The sequence below is a fragment of the Mycteria americana genome, chromosome 8 (assembly GCF_035582795.1).
Source record: "Mycteria americana isolate JAX WOST 10 ecotype Jacksonville Zoo and Gardens chromosome 8, USCA_MyAme_1.0, whole genome shotgun sequence".
NCBI lineage: Eukaryota > Metazoa > Chordata > Aves > Ciconiiformes > Ciconiidae > Mycteria > Mycteria americana.
The window spans coordinates 44,931,628-44,951,896 of NC_134372.1; the positions used below are offsets into that span (position 1 = coordinate 44,931,628).

General features: G+C 46.2%; 2 protein-coding genes across 2 annotated transcripts in view; both read left to right on the forward strand.

Moving 5' to 3' along the window:
* The window catches only part of HSD17B2 (hydroxysteroid 17-beta dehydrogenase 2), a 46,295-nt gene extending 34,450 nt beyond the window's left edge, over positions 1-11,845 (forward strand). Inside the window, exon 6 of the mRNA XM_075511042.1 lies at positions 11,664-11,845. Within this exon, the coding sequence (XP_075367157.1) occupies positions 11,664-11,845 (182 nt within the window). The remainder of the gene's footprint in view (positions 1-11,663) is intronic.
* A 3,876-nt stretch (positions 11,846-15,721) lies between these two features.
* LOC142414046 (arylamine N-acetyltransferase, pineal gland isozyme NAT-3) lies at positions 15,722-19,917 on the forward strand. Its single transcript, XM_075510899.1, has 2 exons — positions 15,722-15,886; positions 17,809-19,917. The coding sequence occupies exon 2, from the start codon at positions 17,816-17,818 to the stop codon at positions 18,686-18,688; it is 873 nt and encodes a 290-aa protein (XP_075367014.1). The 5' UTR covers positions 15,722-15,886; positions 17,809-17,815; the 3' UTR covers positions 18,689-19,917.
* The last annotated feature ends 352 nt before the right edge of the window (positions 19,918-20,269 follow it).

Here is a 20,269-nt window from a genome sequence, read left to right on the forward strand (position 1 = left end):
TCAATGCAACATGTGGTCCAGCTAGTAATGTGGGTGGCCCATAAGGAAATTCATCAGGAAATGAGAGTTGCATTTATTATGTGTTTGCATAGCAACATGCCTGTAATTACTGGATATATTTACACCCATTACAGCTCAGTACAGAGAGAAGCGAATCCCTTACCCCTTTCTGGCTGGGGCACAGCGCTCCCAGCCACTGCACAGATCCTCCAGCAAGTCAAGACTCAGACCACCAGCACCTTCCGAGGTGGAAAAAGCAAGCCGCCTTCTTTTTAGCAAGAACCCGCGTTAAAAGTGATGATTAGGTACCATCCAGGTAGCAGCTAGGCTGCGTGGGAATACAAGAAGCCTGCAAACCAAGAGGAGGAAAGAAAACCCCTGAAGGGAGGCAGGCTGCAGAGGTGGGAACGCGGCACAGCCAAGGCGGCAGCAGAAGATGCGGCTGGCGAGGGCTGTCGCCTGCCTTCCCCAGCTCTGCGCTGCGTGGCAGGGACGGCACCTCCCGACGGGAACTTGTCTCCTTTCTCTGCTGCGAAGCATGTGAAAATTGAAACTGCCGGAGGTGAGCGATATGCCCTCCCGCTCCCGGCATTAGCCTAGACTGTGCAAAACACTTTGGTAAGTGAGATACTCTTTGTGGGGAGTATCATTTCATTCAGGGCTGCTTGCATAAAGTGCTAGTCAGAGTGAATTAAGGAGGCAAGATCTGACCATGAATAAAGGTTTTAAGACTGGAGATTCACTTTCATTTATAAGCACCTAATGTTATTTTTGCATTTAAGCCCAATTTTCAAAATAGAGTTGAGAGCAAGGAAACCAGCAGCTCCCTGAAAGCCCTAACCTCAGGGCTTGTCTCCTTGAGGAACTTTACCAGCATTTCTCCTGTAGTCAAAGTATAAGTGAATTAAAATAAATCCAATTATGGCCACGTTTTCTCTGACGGAGCGTATCCACACAAGCTCACCATCTGCTTTAACTAATCTGTGCTATGAATTCATAGCCCTGTATTGTTCAAGTTAGTCTTCTGGGGTATTTCCGGATAAACAAAGATTAAATCTGTTTAAAAATATGATTTACAGTAATGTCTATGTAAGCGTGTTCCACATAACTTTAGTCTTGTTTTGAACTGTTTTCCATGTAATATTAATCTGTTTTTCAACCGATGAAATGAAATGTGTGCTAACTCTTAAAAATATGCAGTCCCTCACTTTGGACTGACAATGGTTTATGTTGGGTTTTGTTGAAAGGGTTCCTGATTGATTTGAATTCTGTTGAAATAAGTTAATGACCTGGACAGAGATTCTATGTATAGGGCATTGCCCATGGTTAAATGGGGCTTAAAGTTGTCACACCTGTTATTCAACTGTTTCAACACTTTTTACGTATGCACAACCAGGCTTCTAGGTAATTTATAACCCTTCAAAACAAACAAGAAAATTCATGCAATTCCTTAAGAAGAATCTGCTATATATACGAAAATAGATCCAGGATGTCATGATGTCATTTTCATTAGTTAGTCTCTTTGGTCCTTTGGTTTCTCTGTCCCTCCTTACCTTTTTTACCAGTTATCTTGATGAAAGACCTTTCACTGCTGTTCCTGGCAGGAGAACCCAACGGGACAGCTGGTGCAATTGCGAGTGTCCATCACGGGCATCGGAACTTGGGCTCTGGGCTTGACAAGTGGGTGGGTGCAAAGCTGGGGTGCTGCACCCAACACATCCCAAACCCACTCCTCCTGCCCCAGGCAAAACACCGGTGACCCTATACTAGCTTTAACCCAGGACTAATGGGTCTCCAATTAACAAGGAGATACTTCTGTCTGTGGGCCACTAATCTAACATAGATGTGGTTGTACTTAACAACGTTCCCAGTAATTTTTTAGGATTAGCGGTATAGCCCTAACATTCGTCTAAATTCAGTGGCAAAACTTTTAAAAGTCTCTTTAACTTCTGGTTCCTGTGTTGCTGTAACTCACGAGGCAAAATGCAGTGCGTCTCGTTGAGCGAGGTGTGGAGGAGAGTTTCTAAAGGGAGGACTGTGTTGCTTCAACTGATCAACAGAATTCAAAGAAAATTTAGGACTTTTTAGGCCGTGGCTGGTGCAGAAGATGAAAGGCGTTTGACCTCATGAGAACCAACAAAGCTCCTCTGGTGGCTCCACGGAGAAATAAAATGCTTGTCCAGAAGCACTATTGCTCATTTAGGCTCTTTTTAATGAATCCTGAATAGAAAGCTGCATCAAAAACGAGATGCTGTCGATACCAGAATGTAATGTATTAGAGCAGCCAAGATGTTGGGATTAATAGAGGTGGACAGGCCGTGTAATTTGGGTGAAAGTAGCAAGCCAGAAGGTGCCTTGCATTTGTGGCGTTACCCCCTGCCCAGACAGCCCACCTCTTGCTACCACTTGCAGGAGCAGCAGGCACCCATGAGCCTTTAAAAACCTGCTGCCACCAGACTAGACCGCTACAAAGTCAATGTGGACTAGTTCAAAGGGAAATGTTGCTTCAGACGTTGCAATTAGCTTCTACCCACCGGACGTCACCCCAGCACCCCTTGTACCGTTGTGGCTCTGTGTAAGTGCTTCACAGCAGATCTTATTTTTCCCGGCTGTGAAGCTCCCTTGGACATGGCCAGGCTCTGCCACCCATCTCTTGCCACTATGGGGCAAGGAGACAGCCGTGGCCCTCGGTCCTTTCTCCGTGCTCGCCAAAAGATGCCAGCAAAGAGCTTTGGTTCCTTGGGCTCGGCTGCCAGCGCAGCGTTAGGAGCCTCCACGCTGCACACCTGATAACTGATTTTTCTTGAAAGACCTGCTTTTGGCATATTCCCCAGTGGGAGCCGGAGTACAGAGTGAAGACGTATTCTGCTGATCTGGATAATGTTGTCAGATGGAGACAAATGATTTTTAAGCGGGCGTTTCCATTAATTTCAGTGGTGAATTTTTTCCAATTAAAAAAAAAATAAATCCCCTGTGTGCCTATTCAGGAGTGTGGTCTATAATATTTAAATTGTTGTATCCCAAAGGCTGAGTACAATGGAGAAATCAACAATTCAGGACACAGGGAGTGTGGATTTGAGTTGGCCTTGAAGAAATACATTCTGTAAAATCTTTTAAGGCAAGTGAAAAAGGCAAGATGCTTCTACAGACATTTCTGAGTCCTAAAACCTGTGTGATTAACTGAAGTTACAGTAGGAATGGAATGATCGGACGAAAAGGAAGGAGATGGGAGTGCTCAGATGACGGTGAAGGAATTTGAGCCGTGTGCTTGGGACAGAAGTGGGGGCATTATTAAAGAACAACCACAAAATTGTAAGGACATTTGGTCATTAAAGCTACAGGGAAATCTGCAGTCAAACAGTGGCCTTAGAGATGTGCCAGCCCCGGTGAACCGCACACGGCCCAGGGCGGTGCGTGTCTGCACACACATTTTGCTGCCTGCATGCACCGGAGGGATTTAATAACTCGGCATAAAATTAACAGGACTTTCATGTGCTGAGCAGAAACCTGTGTGTGCAGCCACGCGTGGCATTTACACACACACGTGTGTGAGCGCTTGGCTCCAAAGTTGCATGGTTTTGCATTATTCACACCACCACAGCCTAACAACTCTCCATAAAAACTCGGCCAAAGCCCGGAGCGAGGCCGGTTCTGCCTTCCCACCCCAGGAAACCCTCCATCAGGGTAGCAGCTGGGTACTTTTCTGATCACTAATAAATTCTTCAAAAGGATTTTAAAGCGAGCTCATTAGAGCCCAGGAATCACATTGGTTCGGTAGGGCTGGAGACAGAGTAAAATTACAGTGACATCTAGTGATCATAAATATTTCACAAAGGTGCTACCAGTGAAAAAATAAAACATTTATTGTTAGACAGCATTATAAACACATAACACACAAAATCAGATCGTTAACCAAGGCCAGGGAATGAGGTGGGTTACAAATGAGGGTAGATTATGTGAATTAAAGTGCTGCGGGGATGATACAGAGGAAAGTGCGGCGCTGGGGAAGGGCTGTGGGGGGGTTTCCGCAGGGATCTTTGCTAGGTCTGTGTTTCTCACTGTTTCAGCGGAGTTTGCTGATGGTACTAAATTGCAGCACATTCATATAAAAGAAGCTTGACGTTTTGGAGACTGGGAATAGAACTAATAAAATGATGTGCAGCTTCGAAAAGTACTTGCTAGTCCCCAGGGAGAGAAAAGCAAAATGAGCCCTATTCTGTGGTAGGAATATGCGGTGCTGCAGCAGCTCTGCCTGAGCGCCAGACCAGCACTGAAGGAAAAAACCAAATAAAGAGAGAATACCAATTGGGCATCAAAGCTACAATTCAGGTTTACATCTTGAATCAAAGCAGGATTTGGGTTTGCTTTTGGCAGCAGTTGGAACTCACTGGGTTCGTGATGTTTAGATTGAGTGTTTTCTACTCCAGGCTACTGATTGACCGATGACATCGTTTTAAAAAAAAGGGATTTTTCTTCTGGTTTTGCATATCAGATGGGCAGTCTGACCGATTTAAAAAAAAGGGATTTTTCTTCTGGTTTTGCATATCAGATGGGCAGTCTGACCACAGTCATGCCCACTTGGTCAGGCTGGGCTTAAATTCTGCTGTCCTGCTGAAGTACCCTGCTGTAGCTGAAGCCTTCGGTATGAACAAATGGTATGTTACTGAGCAAACAACTACGAGAAACGCTTTCTCTGATGAGGATGGGGCAGGGCATTGCCTATGCATGTCTTCCTTGTGCAAAGCGATGAAAACCGAATCAGCCGGGCTAGCTGGAGTAGCAACAGAGAGAGATAACTGATGCAGTTGGTGAATTGATTTTGTGGTTTTAAACTGGGTATCTTTGTGGCCATATAAATATGCAGTCAAATTTTCTTATGATGAAACATTCAAGAGCTGCTTCGATGAAAGTTGAGGAGGAAGCTCCCAGCCAATTTCTGAGCCCTTCCCTTGAGTCCCTAGCAGCCAGGCAGGTTTAGTCTCTCAATTATTAGCTGAAAGCAGAATATACATTCCCACCATCTGATGTCAGATGCTGCTGGGGAATACGCCTCAGATACATGCATAAAAGGGAGAGACAGATTCAGGCACATCAGATGCTATGGCTGCCTCTGACTGTTGTGAGCAATAACAACAGAACGGGTTTATTAAAAATGGTAGCCCAAATTAACTACTGGGTTTCTATGATTAGGTAGGTGATTTTCTAGAAGGAAGAAATGTGTACTGGGTCTTCAGGTGCTGCATTTCAGCAAAGCTTTCGATACGACACTGTTTGGAAAATTATTAGCTACGCTGGCATAGGCAGGAATTAGAAGAATAATTGCAAAGTGGGTAAGGACCTGGCGAAAGACAGCTGAGAGAGGACCGGCGATTGCTTTTGGTGAGGTTGCTTAGTGCTTTCATGGGTGATGAAGGGGATGGGGTTTGCTCGCTGAAGGGTTTACAGACCTGCTCACCCCATCTTCCCTGCAGGGCTGGGGAGCGCCTGGTGCCTCTCATGAAAGCTGGAAATTGGAGGAAAAACGGCATTGCAGCCGCTTTGCTCTCCCGGCCGGCCGCTGAGTCCTGCTACGTCTCGAAAATTTCCCAAAGGGTTTGCACAGCTCTGATGTTTTAGCAGAAAGCTATCCTGAGGTGAAGGCACGTCCCTCCAGCACCTGCCCGGGTTCAGGGTCCCAGTCTCCAGCCCCAGCGACAACACTATATTTGTCAACAATATATCTGTCTCCGTCTGCGCTGGCCGGGGGGATCGCGAGCTGCACTGGGCAGGAGCTGCGATGAAACACGAGGCGCAGTGCCCGGCACCAGGCAGGCTCTGAGCACAACTGCCGAGAAAGCAATTAAAAATAACATTAGTGTGAATTGACAAATTCAGCGTTGGGTTTGGTCTCTGTGGGACTTCACGGTGTGCGGCTGAACCGTGGGCTTTTCTCCGTGATAGGTCTATTTATTTTAAACAGGGGAGCAGCAGAGATGTGCCTCCAGCCGCTTAAAAAGCAGGTGGTTATTTTTCAGGGACTATTTCACCAGAATTTCATACCACAGCTCCTATTAAATAAAGGTTTGGAAAGGCGGATGACAATCTTCCAGCATGCTGGCATCCTCAGCATCTGACTAAGAGGAAACACTGACCTAGACGTAGCATCAATTTGCCATGGTGTGACGAGGAAAAGAACGTACCATCGCTGTTGCATGGAAATTAGTTGCCTTTTACCTTATGGGATGAAAATGCACAGGGTCGATGTCACTTTAATCAGGTTCATCATCCCACAGCAAAGGCCATTCACCAGTTCAGATGATCAAGGATCAAACTGGTCTTTGCTGGAAAAAAAATAATAATATTGTGGGTATCAGCCCTGGGGCAGCACAGGAGGCGTGGAGCTGGGTTTTGGGAAAGGGCTGCTTCTTGGCATAGCTTGATTCCTGGAAGATGATTAGATTCAGTAACCTGATTTTTTTTTTACAAGATTCACTCAGTTCCCAACGGAGCAATGCAGAAGCGGATGTGATTTTAGATCCCACCAGCTATGACAATTTACCTGTCAACAGTGAATTTCTTTCCCCACTCTGCTCTCCAGAATACCGCTCCCTGCACTGTCCGTATCTCAAATCTGTTTCCCAGCTTTCAGCCCTTCCCAAAGCCCTGGAGGGCTGCGTTCCTCCTTCCACCCCTCCTTGGGTACACCAGCACGTAGGGTGCTGTTGCGTTAAGAGTTACTGTCGCATACAAATAGGAGTCTGAGGAGTGGCGGGGGGGAACCCTCCCGTTGAGTCACGAGGTTCAGACAGGACCCCCTTGCTTTCTAAACTCCTTCTCAGAGAGGAGCCTAGGTGCGGCTAGGTCCAGTCTTAGTCTCAGACCTGGTCAACGGTTTATTTTCTAAGGACTGTGTGTATAGCCACTTAGTAGTTCAGGGCTTTCGCTAAGGCGACGGCATTAATTTTTACACCCCCCAGTCTGGTCGTGTTGAAGGAACTATCACGGCCAGAGCAGTGAAGAGTAGACACACAGATTCTTTGGATTACCGGATTACCGGATTACAGAAATTGATAAATTCCCTGTCTGCAAAGCACATGCAAATACCAAGAATATGAGTATGAATAACACGGCTGGACACAAACATATATATAACACGGCTGGACACAACACGTATATCAAGAATATGAGTAACACGGCCGGACATAAATGCGTTAAAGATAATAAAGTGACTCTATAAATATAGACAGATTTCTAAGTTTTCTGCGGAGGCACTTGCTATAACCAAGTGTTCGACTCTTACCCAAAGGCGTCCCGATGGGGGGGAAGAGAGGCTCAGCCCGTCGACTGATCCCAAACGTCAGAGTGGTACATGATGGTGTCTTCCCTAACAGTCTCTTTCTCTTAAGCTATTTTATACTATTTTTCACCTTTCAGGTGGAGCTTGAGTGACTCTAGTCATACATACCTTTGTTTAGGATTGGTGTAAAGTTTTCTCGCTTCGCTTTTAAAGGTATAAGCTAGGAAAATTCAGTGCGCAAGCTCAGTGAGGGGTGGTCGCACCTTGGAGGCGGGTAGCTTTTGGGATGGAGGTGTGTTTTGGTACTATAATGATGTTATAATGAGCAAAGTTCACCAAAAGGACAGCAGCATTTTGTCAAAAACGTGGCAGGCTGTTGGCCCGGGGTAATAAATACGCAGTTTATCAGTTCCATGACACCTTTAAGTTCCCCTATTATCGCAGAGCCTGGCCGCGGTATCTCCACAGCGCTCCACCCTCCGGGCAGCGCCCCGTAGAGTCAGCACACCAAGTTCCCTGGCGTTACCGACACCTAAGGGTGCAGGCCTAGGCAACTCCCGTGCCATGGATTCCTTGCATGTCAGCCGCGTTCCACCTGGGGAGCTTCTTCAATGCTGTGCCTTACCTAAAAGTGGGAATATAAATTCTAATTTTTAAGTCACCTCAGGCATGACCCCACAGGTGCCAGCCAGCAAAACCACAGGCGATATCTCCCAGCTCCATTTGCCCCCCCCCTGCTCCAGGTGTGAATACTTTTGTCTCTCTTCTTTTCCATACACCCGTATGTGGTGCACATTACTTTGTGCTGTATATACCAGCTGTGGGTGCACGGGGAGGTGGAAAAAACATGTGAAAAGGGCCTTTACTTGTCCACGAGTCCCTGCAGTGCCGCTTAGAAGTCACACCGGTGTCCCCCACGAGTGTGCAGCAGGAAGGAAAGCCAAGAGCTCCGGAGCCTGGGATGCCACAGGAACACTTGCTCTACCGCCTTTGCCTTTTACACCAGGAAAAACCTTTCACTCTGTAAACACCCAGCTCCATGGACGTGCCCGACACTGATAATATTTGTGGTGGGGCTATTTATTGCCAAGAAGCAATGAAGAGCCCCACAGGAGCATCTTCTTGCTTCTGAATCTTCCCACAACTTCCAGCCTCTCCCCCACACAGCCAAAAAACCCCCAATAAAGGTAAGTCTGGGGGAGCATTTTGAATCCAGAGCATCTCTCCTTTCTTTTCCCTCACTGCACTCCTGATTCAGCAATGGGATGGAGGGAATACGTTGTCATCGCAAACATATTATTTCTGTGATGCATGTTAGCGCATTGTAATGAATATGTGTTTTCTGAAGGCGCAGTTGTTTTTTTTCCTTTGCTGTCACTGTACTCTGTTTCTTACTCTTCACTGAGATAAAAGGTTTCCCTCCCACCTACCTCCAAAAAAAATAAATCTGAGTAATGGGAATGACAGAACTCGTGTAATTGTTCCCGCTTTGCATGTTTCCAGGCTGATTGCCTGAATTAGGGCTGATCCAAATTCCCACTGAAGTCAATGAGAGACTTTTCACTGAAACAACAGCTTTGTTTTGGAGGAGCTTTTTGGAGGAGCAGGCTCAAAGCCAGGCGAGTGCAAGTGGCATTGCTCCATGGCCTCGGTGGAATAAGGACAATTTAACCCTGCTGAGGATGGGGCTTGGTAGGTTCATTGCAAGAATAACTGTGCATAAATGGTGACTGCTGCTGCGTTTAGGCACATATACAAAGATTGTTTTTTTCCAGACCTAATATATATAAAAATATATAACTTGTCCAGTAATATAAATTAGATCACTATATGGAGAACATATGAATTATAAAGCCAAGATATTTTCCATTTAGGAAAATTAAGGAATATTTCCCTTTGAGATATTCTTTCTGTTGCTTCATATCCCAGTTGCAGGGATATTACAAGTGTTTCATCAGTACGTCTCTGCTATCCCAAGCGTGAGCTCACCAAAGGAATTTCAGAGGGCTGAGTGAACTTTCATTTTTCCCCACTGTATTCATACACATCTATAACTCTCCTTTAGTCAGTGCACCTATTGATTAGCTGGGAATATATTCCTCTTAAAAATATCTTGCAACGATATTTTTGGCATATGGTACACAGGTGTGAATACCCAGGCATTTATGTGCCTGATAATGATAGAGACTGTTGACTTGAGAATCCTCTTTGCGCAGGCAGGTCATACCTAAATGGGTGGAATTACGTGCGCCTAGATCATAGGCTATTTGATGTATTTGTTTAGTGTCCTGGTTTCAGTTGGGATAGGGCTCATTTTCTTCCCAGTAGCTGCTATAGTGCTGTGTTTTGGCTTTAGCATGAGAATAATGTGATAACACACTGATGTTTTAGTTGTTGCTGAGCAGTGCTTACACTGGTCAAGGACTTTTCAGCTTCCCATGCTCTGCCAGGTGCACAAGGAGCTGGGAGGGGGCACAGCCAGGACAGCTGACCCCAACTGCCCAAAGGGCTATTCCATACCATATGCCATCATGCTCAGTATAGAAACTGGGGGGGGCAGCAATCGCTTCTCGGGGACGGGCTGGGCGTTAGTCAGCGGGTGGTGAGCAGTTGCATCACTTGTTTTTCCTCAGTTTTGTTCCTCTCTCTCGTTGTTTTCCTTTTCATTACAATTTATTATTATTATTAATAATAATAATAATTTTTATTTTATTTCAATTATTAAACTGTTCTTATCTCAGCCCACACGTTTTCTCACCTTCACCCTTCGGATTCTCTCCGCCCTCCCCCGGAGGGAGCGAGCAAGCGGCTGTGTGGTGCTGAGTTGCCAGCTGGGGTTAAACCACGACAGTTTAGCAACAGTACAGAATTTTTACAGATGATCAGCTAATTAATTTTAACGGGATGTCTTCTGTTGATTTTTGGACTAGACCAACATAACATCTTTATTTTCAGATGAGGCCTTTCTGTCCCCGCACAGGAAAATGCACTGCCCTGCAATTATTGAGCAGCTATTGGTAATGGTGAAAATGTGGTGAAATTAAAGAAAATTATAAGCTGGTCTTTAGCAACTGAGTATTTCCCCATAAACCATCTGCTTTGTTTGCGGGCTCTGCCATGGATGCCTATTTTGCCTGGCTGCACCTCTGTAACAGCACTTCAGCACCAAATTTTTCCAAATTTCCAAATTTTCCCGTTTGGAAAATATCCAAAGTAGGCTTTTGACAGAGTGATGAACAGCTCTCATTAGAAAGCATGAAATGAAACAGTCTCAGGGTCCAGCCAGTGATGGCAATGCCCCATTACATATTACACTGTCGTACTTCCCTTCGGCAAGGGCAGCGTAACATGATGGCAATTATTAACTGGTTAATCGTGGGAGCATTTATCTGCACAAAAAGCCAGTAAAACAGAATATATCCAATTTCTAGATAGGACATTGAAATGAAGAGAGAAAGAGTAATGTCCTGGCTCCCCAAAGGTGCTCTGGGTGCATATTACACACTGATTTGCGAAGCACTGGAATATTTTTGCGGCAGTGTGTGCAATGGTCAGATGCAGAGAGAGAGGGAGGGAGGTCATGCACTTCTTGCAAAGTTAAGTTGCAAAAGTAAAATCTCAGGCACAAGCAAACGCTGGGTGTCCAAGCTCCCTGGGAGGCTGCTGAGAGGCAATCCCTACCTCCCTGATGATTTTGGGAGGCAGCCAAGGCCTTACGCCTTGCGGTGGGATGGACCTGCTCTGCCAAGCGTCGCAGGAAGTAGAAGCGCTGCACGATAACGTGGTGGTTTGAACTTTCAGGAAGGGGGAGGAAAAAACCCACCATTTGCTGACATTCACGGTGGGGACGAATCACGCAGCCACCTCCTGCTCGCCAGGTGGGTGCCCTGACTGGGGGCAGCCCCGCGGCTGCCGGGGGGCAGCTGCGGCCAGAGGTAGCCCGGGCCAGGGAGGAAGCCGCTGGCTCTGCCCCTGGGCCCCAGGGAGGAGACTTGGTTTCTGATCCTGTTCCCGCCGAGCTGAATTTCTTATTTGAAACCACTTACATGTGACCTCGCTGGTGCTGTCTTACCGCCGGTCTGGTAAGGAGCATTTTGGGCAGCGCTTGTGGGAGCTGAGGAGCGGGAAAATCCGATGCGGAAGAAAGGAGTGCAAACTGCAGCTGTGTCTTGCAGATGTGCATTGCGCCAAACACTAAGCATGGCAAGGGCTGGGGTCTGCCGACCTTTTGCATGAGCTCCCTTCCCTGCCCGGGATGGGGGACCCCCATCCTTGCCAGCCCATACCAGTTGACCTCCTGGTGCTGCCTTACCGGCACGTCCGAGTGCTGCATGAGAAAAATGTGTCTGAGTGTGGCAGAGTGAGTGTTGGTTTATTTTGATTCCAGGATCAGTACCTGCACACCCCAGCCTCCAGAGGAGACGGCTGCTAACTGCTGAACAGCTTGTCTTGCACCGGACCCTTCAGAAGGAAAAAACAGAGGAGTCCGTGGCCATGGGGATTGTGGATGTACCAGGTGGGCAACGGGAAAAGTATGTGAGCCCAGGTAGGAGAGCATTTCTCTCATGAAGGAGCTAGTGGGGACAGGGCAAAACTGGCCAAAGAGCTGCTGTGAAAGCCTGAGTTACCCAAAATGTTTGGTAAAGAGTTCACTGGCCGCAGAAGCCCTGGGCAAGGTGGGCAATTGCATACAGAAAGCTCCCAGGCTGTTAACCAGGCTGCTGGCTTCTCCTCCAGCCCCTTCTCCAGCTACCAGGAAAAGCAGCGTTTGTGCATACACACCATCTCGCTCTCCTTGTCTTCTTCATCCTCCTCTTCAGTGCTTTCCACCACTCCTCGTCTCCAGATGCCAGCAAAACTACTGCTACTGTGGCTCAGAGCCTCCCTAGCCGCTCGCCAGCCCTCGCAGACCCAGCTACCGGCACGTTCAGAGAAACCAGCATGACTCTGCTTACCAATCTGCAGGACTTTCTCCTCAATATTGTCATAGTTTGACAACACTGCTGGTGTCTCCGGGAGAGGTGGCCCATGAGGTGGAGATGGTAACAGCATGTTGAGGGTGTGATTATTGCTTGTGAAATGGAAGAAAACTTCTCCTTCCTAATATGCACCCCGGAGCCTCATGTTAGGGTGGCAGAAGCAACTATAGGGTGTCCCCACGGCACTGTGACCACGCTTTGATGAGGATCCTGCCCCGACGTGACCCACTGCAGCTGTCATGATTCATGGGAGAATAACAGCCAGATGCATGGGCATGTTTTTCATCAGAGCAGTTACTTAAAATGGTTTTTTGCTTCAAACCCTCTATGCCATTCTAAAGCCATTCATGTAGAAAAGCTGATTGTTCCCCTTGTAATGGAATTTAACTGCATTACCACCACTTACATGTAAGAGATTTATGCTGAAACCCTCAGGACTGGAAGCCCCTACAGACCAAAGTGGTCTCCTCGGTCTGCATTAACAGCCTTGGTGTTGACTCGTGTGAAAAACCTCATATTGGCAGGGGAAAGATAAGCAGAGAAGATAATTTTTGACACTTACCAGCCCTCAGAAAGATGCCTCAGATAGTGGAAACACTAAAATTGAGATCTGGTGTCTTCCTCACCAAGAAAAAGCCGAGCAATGGCCAGCACAGCTACTCCCTCCTGTAGTCCCATGGGCAAAGTTGCTGCTGTAGTTGCAGGCTCATGCTTCGGCCGGTGGGGTGGACACCACCAAAACTGCACGTGATGGATGCTGCGGACACAAATCCAGAAAGATAGGTAGCCGCAGCTATTTGATATCTATAATTACATAAGGAAGGCAATGTATATAAAGCATGAGGGAGTTCTGCCATTATGAATATGTTTATAGGCCGTGAATATTATTTACCAGTCTTGTATTAGGGCAGCCTACCTCTATTAAATTCCCTTTGGAAATGAAAGGCTAGAGCCAGCCACTTGGCTCAGGGTATGCGGCGTTTCCTTTTCCAGCGACTCAGAGCTCAGCAGGATGGGAGAATCTGACCTTGTGTAAGAATTTAAGATTTTATACTAATTCCATTTAAAACACCTCAATTGTTTTATGACTTTAAAAGTCTCTCTTCTCTCCTCTCCACCAAAACCAGATAGTTAAGTAGAATACCATATAGTTTGTATATTAAGCATCCATATAATATAATATAATATAATATAATATAATATAATATAATATAATATAATATACCTTGCTTTGTTATACAGCTCATCACAGAGGTCATTATAGAGAGGAGCTGTTCAACAGTGAGCAGATACTTGACTATTACCCCAAACAGGGCACCCTATGCTTTTATTTCCCCAGGCAACTATTGCAGCATATAATACTCTGTTAAAGCGGGGAGGAAGCGATATTTGATGTAGCCTCTCAGGAGAGTTAGGATGAGAGAAGGATTTCAGTAATAAATTAAATGCTGTCGGCAGTTTAAATTTATAAATAAATAAAAGCGAGTGCAACTACATTGAGGCTCTTCTGAAAAAGCTCAACCAGCTTCAGCTCCTGCCAGGGTCGGGAAACTGTGTTACAGTGTCCCGGTGGAGAGCAATATCCTTGCCGAGGACATTCCCGTTTGTACCTTCACCCCGTGGTCACACTCGCCGCAACCCAGCCAGCCCGAGCTGAGCTTTGCCCTTTGCTGCTTTTGGGGAAGGGCGCAGACACGTCACGGCCGCATTACCCAGCAGCCCTGATTGCAGTTTATTGCCCCACCAAGCCTGGAAATAGCCTCAATGATCTGGCACAGGGCTGAAATGCAAACAGACTTTGGCAAGGCTCCTGGGCCAAGATCAGCCTTTTCTTACCTTTAGTGCTCATTGAGTGCGTTTTGGCCTCTGATGACCTTGGGCACGACTGGGGACAATGAGAGCTCGTGGTTTTAATGGCTTGAGGAGCAAAATGTGCAGGATGGGAAGAAAAAGGAGAGTGATGCAGGAATGATGGCATAGGATAGCGAGTTCGGATGAGAATCTGAAAGATACGGGAAGAAAATGCTCAATATCAGAGCTACGTTATAGGGAGAGGAGTTGAGAAAAGCCGTGTATCAAAGTACCAGAAGAAATGGGCTTTGCTCCTACTTAGTTAGAAAACAGTTGTGTCTTAACGGGACCCCAAAGTTAGCTGGAGCAGATCCCCAACCACTTCACACATTTGCCCAAGGGAGCACGGCAAGTGTCCACTGCTGGCACCATCTGTGGTCCCAGACGACTCTGGGCGAGGAGCACGGCCGGGTCTGCTCACGCATTGCACAGCGATGGGTCCAGGCGCTTCTTTTCGGTACGGTTCCCACCAGGTCTGTGGGTTTGCTTGCCTGGCTTTTGGATTCTCTTTGTCAAAATGAGGGGCTCTCAGCCTGTGGGAAGAAAAGGGATTATTCCACGTACAGCAAGATCCACCCGGGAATATGAACTTTATCTTTGTACCAAATTGGATCTGCCCAGAGGAGCCCGACGAGGGCAGGTAATCCATTCCCTTCAGCGCCTCTCAGCTTGGGCATCGGTTCTCGTTTGTGGGGTCAAACACTGGCTACTGATGGGATAATAAAAAGCCAAATTTTGATATGGGAGTGGAGCTGTGTAATGGGTTACCACAGACATCTCTGTTTGGTCTGATTTATTATCTCTGCTAATTATTCAAAAAAATCAGTGTCTGAATGAAACTCGCCATTGATACTAAATGTGAAGGACTGGAACTACTGTTGGGGAACTAACAGGAGAGAATCCAGCTGTATATATGAGAGAATTAATAAGAGTTAGCTTGGCAAAATGCAAGCAAACTTTGTAGATACAAAAGCAGTATGAAACACACCGAAAGGATGGCGCTCCCTATGTGTTAGCACTCCATAGTCATCGCTTTGCCAATAGCGTCTTCACCACCACGACATCCTCAGGTGCTGCTTGTGGGCAAAGACCAAAGAAGACACACTGCTGTCCCAGTGCTTTCTTACATTCTATGAAGTTTACTGTAATAAAAAAATGCGCATAAATCATAGAGAGCAAATTAAGCAAAGGCAGCGCCGAAGTTCTCGTGCGTGCTGAGTGGGGCAAGGGGGTTGCCGGTGCAAATTACTGTGCCAAAATCTTGCTGCGTTTCAGAAATGGTGCAAAAACCTTCTCAGATTGAATGCATGCAGGATTTCTTCCCCACATTTCCAAACAAAGAGTAACCTAATACCTGGGAACAAACATATATATTACCTGAGCGCATTCAGCTAGCTACTGAAACAAAACCCCACCCTTTGCATCGCAGCCCAAGCTAGCCCCTGCGGGCAGCGTGAAACAAGTGAAAATGCAAAGCAGCCTCTGCTCTAGTAACAACCAGGTTTTGCATGCGTATTGAGTCAGTGCTGTTGGTTTTGCTTGCTCACTACAGCTCTCATGCTCCACCCTTCTGGGTTTTTTTTTTTTTTTTTCAGCTTTTGCAATCTGACAGAGGCGGGTGAAAGCAAGTTGAGGGAAAAGACATTCCCCTGAAGAGGAGCTGGAGAACAGTCCTCGAGCCCTGTCTGCACTAGGTAAAGGACAGCCAGCCACACCACTTAGCCTAAAACCATCCCCCCCAAACCCTGGAGATACACTGGCGGTTGAACTGATTTTCCAGGTAAGCCTTTTTTTTAAACCCCGAATCTTGGTAGCTGAGTGCTCCCTAACCAGGAAGTTAAATCTGTTTGAAGACAAAACACAGCAGAAAATGGTGTAACGGCAGAGTGGGGAATGCTCAGCCGCTCGGTGTAATGGATAGGCTGGTTTATTTACTCAGTTGTCAGCCTCAAGCAGATCGGGCATTCGTGCCACCTGACTTATTTCAGATACCAGAGTCGAAAGGGCCTTATAAACACCTGCAAGAGATGGACAGACAGCCAGAAACCCCCCACACCAATGTTTTCACTTTAAGTAAAGGTTACTATACGTGTTTTGCCTGCTGTGGCAAAGTGAAAGAAAGGGAAAAGCAGCTCATTGCTGACGATGCTGGTTTAAAGTTCACAGGGCAAGAACTAAGTTTCTACCAAGTTTTCAAAAGTGAAGAGAGCTGCAGTTCTGGGGCTTTGGGGAAAAGCTTGGGAACGAGCCAAAAGCTGAACAAAGAGAATCCCCCGAATAATAACCTGATGCTCTTAACCCGATGTGGGATCATTCAGGCCTCCTTGTTGGATGTTGGAGACATGGCGATGGCCATAATGCAATAGTTACAGAGTTCTGTAACGTTTCTATCCTAAAGGTTAGGAACTGTGGGAAGCCAAACGGGGACACCCTCTTTCTGCCAGGATATTACACCAACTGGAAATTTTTCATCTTCATTGCTTTGTTTATATACTGAAAGTATCTTTCCAAAATTCCCATGCAGTTTGGTGTGTGCCATTTTTCATCAGATTGAGAATTTAATCCTGTTGGAACAGCTGGACTTTTTCTTACGATTTTTCCTTAAGAATCGTACACAGGAACTTGAGAACATTTTGGAACCTCTCAGGTCAATAATCTGAACAACATTGCTCCATACTCAGAGGTGTCTGAAATTTAGCGATGCCTGGGAAGGAATAACAAAAGTATTTGGCTACATCAAAATCCCTTTCTTGTTTCCTTACCATCACGGGCTGGGAGGGCTCGAGCTGCTTTCCACCCCCGTGCGCATGAAACACAGCCTCCTGCTGAGCCCTTCTGCTGCGATTGGGATGGGGAGGGCAATGCCTGGTCCCTTTCCCACGGGCAGCCACCCACCGCTGCGGAGACTACGAGCTGACAGAGCACGTGAATCCCCAAAATGATGTCAGAAAACGTGAGGCCCTCTGAAAACTCGTAGTTTTGGCCCAAATCTTGGTTTCCTCCTGCTGCTGGTGTAGGGCTGTGATTAGCAGAGCCTGGGAGCTAAGCCATGCTGCGTGGAGGTGGATCACAGCAGACGCAGCAAAAAACCTCCCACAACCTTTTCTGCCCTAAAAACCTCCTTCTGCACTCCAGGTCACATCTGCTACCACCGGCACGGAGAGCAGGAGCAGGTGAGACCAGGCTGCCTGAATAATGAAGGAAGTACCACGGCAGGGCAGATTTATTTCAGATTTGGTTGCAGAGGAGGCTCTGGATTGCTCTGCAAGAGTGGGAGGGTTTGTTTTCTACTTCTGCTTTGCTGAGTCAAACCACGAGTAAAGCAGTTCGGATCTGGGAAGTCTCAGTCCCTATAATTTCTAGTGGGGAAACAGTGCTGCTACTGTTCTTGTTCCTTCCTATGGAGATTTGTAGCTTTGCTGGGCAGGAACTCTCTACTGAAATGTGCTTATCACAGCTGGAGCCTCTTGTCACAGCTGTAAAAGAAACAATTAAAAATAACATTTGTGCTCATCAGCAGTGTCCCATTGGCTTCCCTCGGTGCTAATACTCACACTCAGCTGCCTTTGATAGGGCCATTAGTCAAATCCTGCCCCTCTTCTGAGCAGGCTGCCCATACTGATGAGTGCCCCGTTATAAGGGATGGGGAAGATCCCTCCATCAATTCTGACACAACCTGTTTTTTTTTCACCCTTCTCTCAGAGGCAGCATGGACATCAAGGAGTATTTCGCCAGAATTTCTTACCAGGGCTCCTACGATAAGCTGGACCTGGCTACCTTGACGGATATATTCCAGCACCACATCCGAGCAGTCGCTTTTGAAAACCTCAGCATCCACTGTGGGGAAAGGATTGAGCTGGACCTGGAAGCGACTTACAACAAGATAGTGAGGAAGAAACGGGGGGGCTGGTGCATGGAAAACAACTATCTTTTATCTTGGGTGCTGAAAACCCTCGGCTACGACGTCACCCTTCTGGGATCAAAAGTTTATGTCCCGGAGTATGACGCATATGCAGATGAAATCGATCATCTGCTGCTAAAAGTGGTGCTGGATGACAAATCCTACATCGTGGATGGCGGGTTTGGGATGGCCTACCAGATGTGGCAGCCGATGGAGCTGATTTCGGGGACAGACCAGCCACAGACTCCCGGGGTCTTTCGCTTCCTGGAGGAGAGCGGGGTCTGGTACCTCGAGAAGGTGAAAAGGAAGCAGTGGATTCCCAACCAAAGCGTCTCCACTTCCCATAATGTGGAAAAAGAAGTTTGCCGTCGGGTTTATCTCTTTACCCTTCAGCCACGAGACATCGAAGAGTTCAGCGCCTGCAACGCCCACCTGCAGACAGCGCCGGACTCGCTGTTTGTGACAAAGTCTATCTGCAGCCTGCAGACCACCGACGGTGTCCGGGCTCTGGTGGGGTGGAAACTCACTGAGATAAAGTACAATTATAAGGATAATATGGATCTGGTGGAAATCAGAATCCTTGCAGATGAAGAAATGGAGAAAACACTGAAAGAGAAATTCCATATGACACTAGACAAGAAATTTGTACCCATCAATACAAGCAGGTTGTCTCTGTTTTAACTCACTGCCTGAATTATAATTCAATCCAGTGGCATTACATGCAATCCTTCCCCCTATTTTTGACAAACGCCTAAAGGTTAAGCTTTCTCTTTCCATCTACACCGGTGTAAGGCAGAACATATTAGCATGGATCTGGAAAAGAAATTGATTTTTCACAATGGCTCCTGCATCTCTTTTTGGTTTGGGTACAAATAATTTCTTCCTAGCTCAATCAAATCACTCCCTTTCTGTTTGTGCTTAGCTGGAAGCAGACTCTGCCCGTTCTGTACTCCTTTCATCTCTTAAAAGCTTTTCCAAATACACCCAGAGTAGCAGGGCAGAGTGATGGAGCTGTATGCCTCTTTATTTATTAATTTGCGCTGTCACGTGGGGAAAATCATACCCACCTCTTAAATGAATACCATATTATTTTTAGAATTCAATAGCCAGAAAAACAAAGACATGCAGTGCTGTTTGCTACAGTTAAGCCATAAGACTGTCCTTTTTGGTCTTGCATTCACAACACCCTCTCACGCGGCAGTCGGACAGTCCCATGCCTGTGCCGCTCTGTGCCCATACTTACGGACAGGCTATTTATAGCCTAAAACTGATGATGAGAAATATTAGCGGACAATTCTGTCTTGTTTCAGACTTTACATGACTCCTGTTCTCTCAGTGACATAACCAAAAAGCAGTATTTCTTTGAACTGAAAGCATGTCCCATGCATTTTGTTTGCTCTCAGCCAGCAGCAGACTGCTGGGAATACATGCTCCTCTCATAAGAGTGCTACTCTTCTCTGAGTGTTATTGCACATTAATTATCATGGCTGAACTCAAATACATGTGCAGAATTATTTTTCTGAAACATATCTGTTCTATTGAGGATGTGTTTGCAATGATACTAATTATATTGATATAAGGAGAAACGATGAATCTTAATCAGATACCTAAAGGTTACGATTTTTAGTATGAGAAATTACTCAAATGTAATCGCTTTGCCCTTTGAGATGATGCTTGATGTTCCTTTATGTACAAATCATGGAAGCATTACAACTATGCACTTATAATTAAGTAAATTATATAAGTGAATTACAATTAAATAGAAAAATCAAGAATTGTGAAGTACAACTATTCAGCTGTTTTTTCTCCAAATTACAATGTGTATCCCCAAAGTAAAAAAATTCATTAATCACTGCAGTTGTCCTGATTATTTGTATGCGCTAATATTTTGCAACTAAGGCTTTTAAAAATACAATAACTCATTGACCCTTTTTTATTTGTTATGCAATGTGTGCAGCTTTCTATAACTAGCAATTTATAGTTAATAAAAGCTATTCTGCACGTTCACAATGTATTTCATAGAGGCACAGCGAGTTCCCCAAATCCCCGTCTTCCCAGAGTCAAACGCATCCATACGCGTTTGGCTGCATGCGTGCAATAGTCCCTTACAGCGCATGACGCTCCCCCATCCTATAGGGAAATTAAATGTTAATGACTGACCCTGTAGGGGATTGCAGAAGAAAAAGGGGCTTCTTATAGTACGGACCAGCAGTTTGCAACACAGATGGTCAGAAGAAACCGTCCCAGGATCTGGCTTGTTTG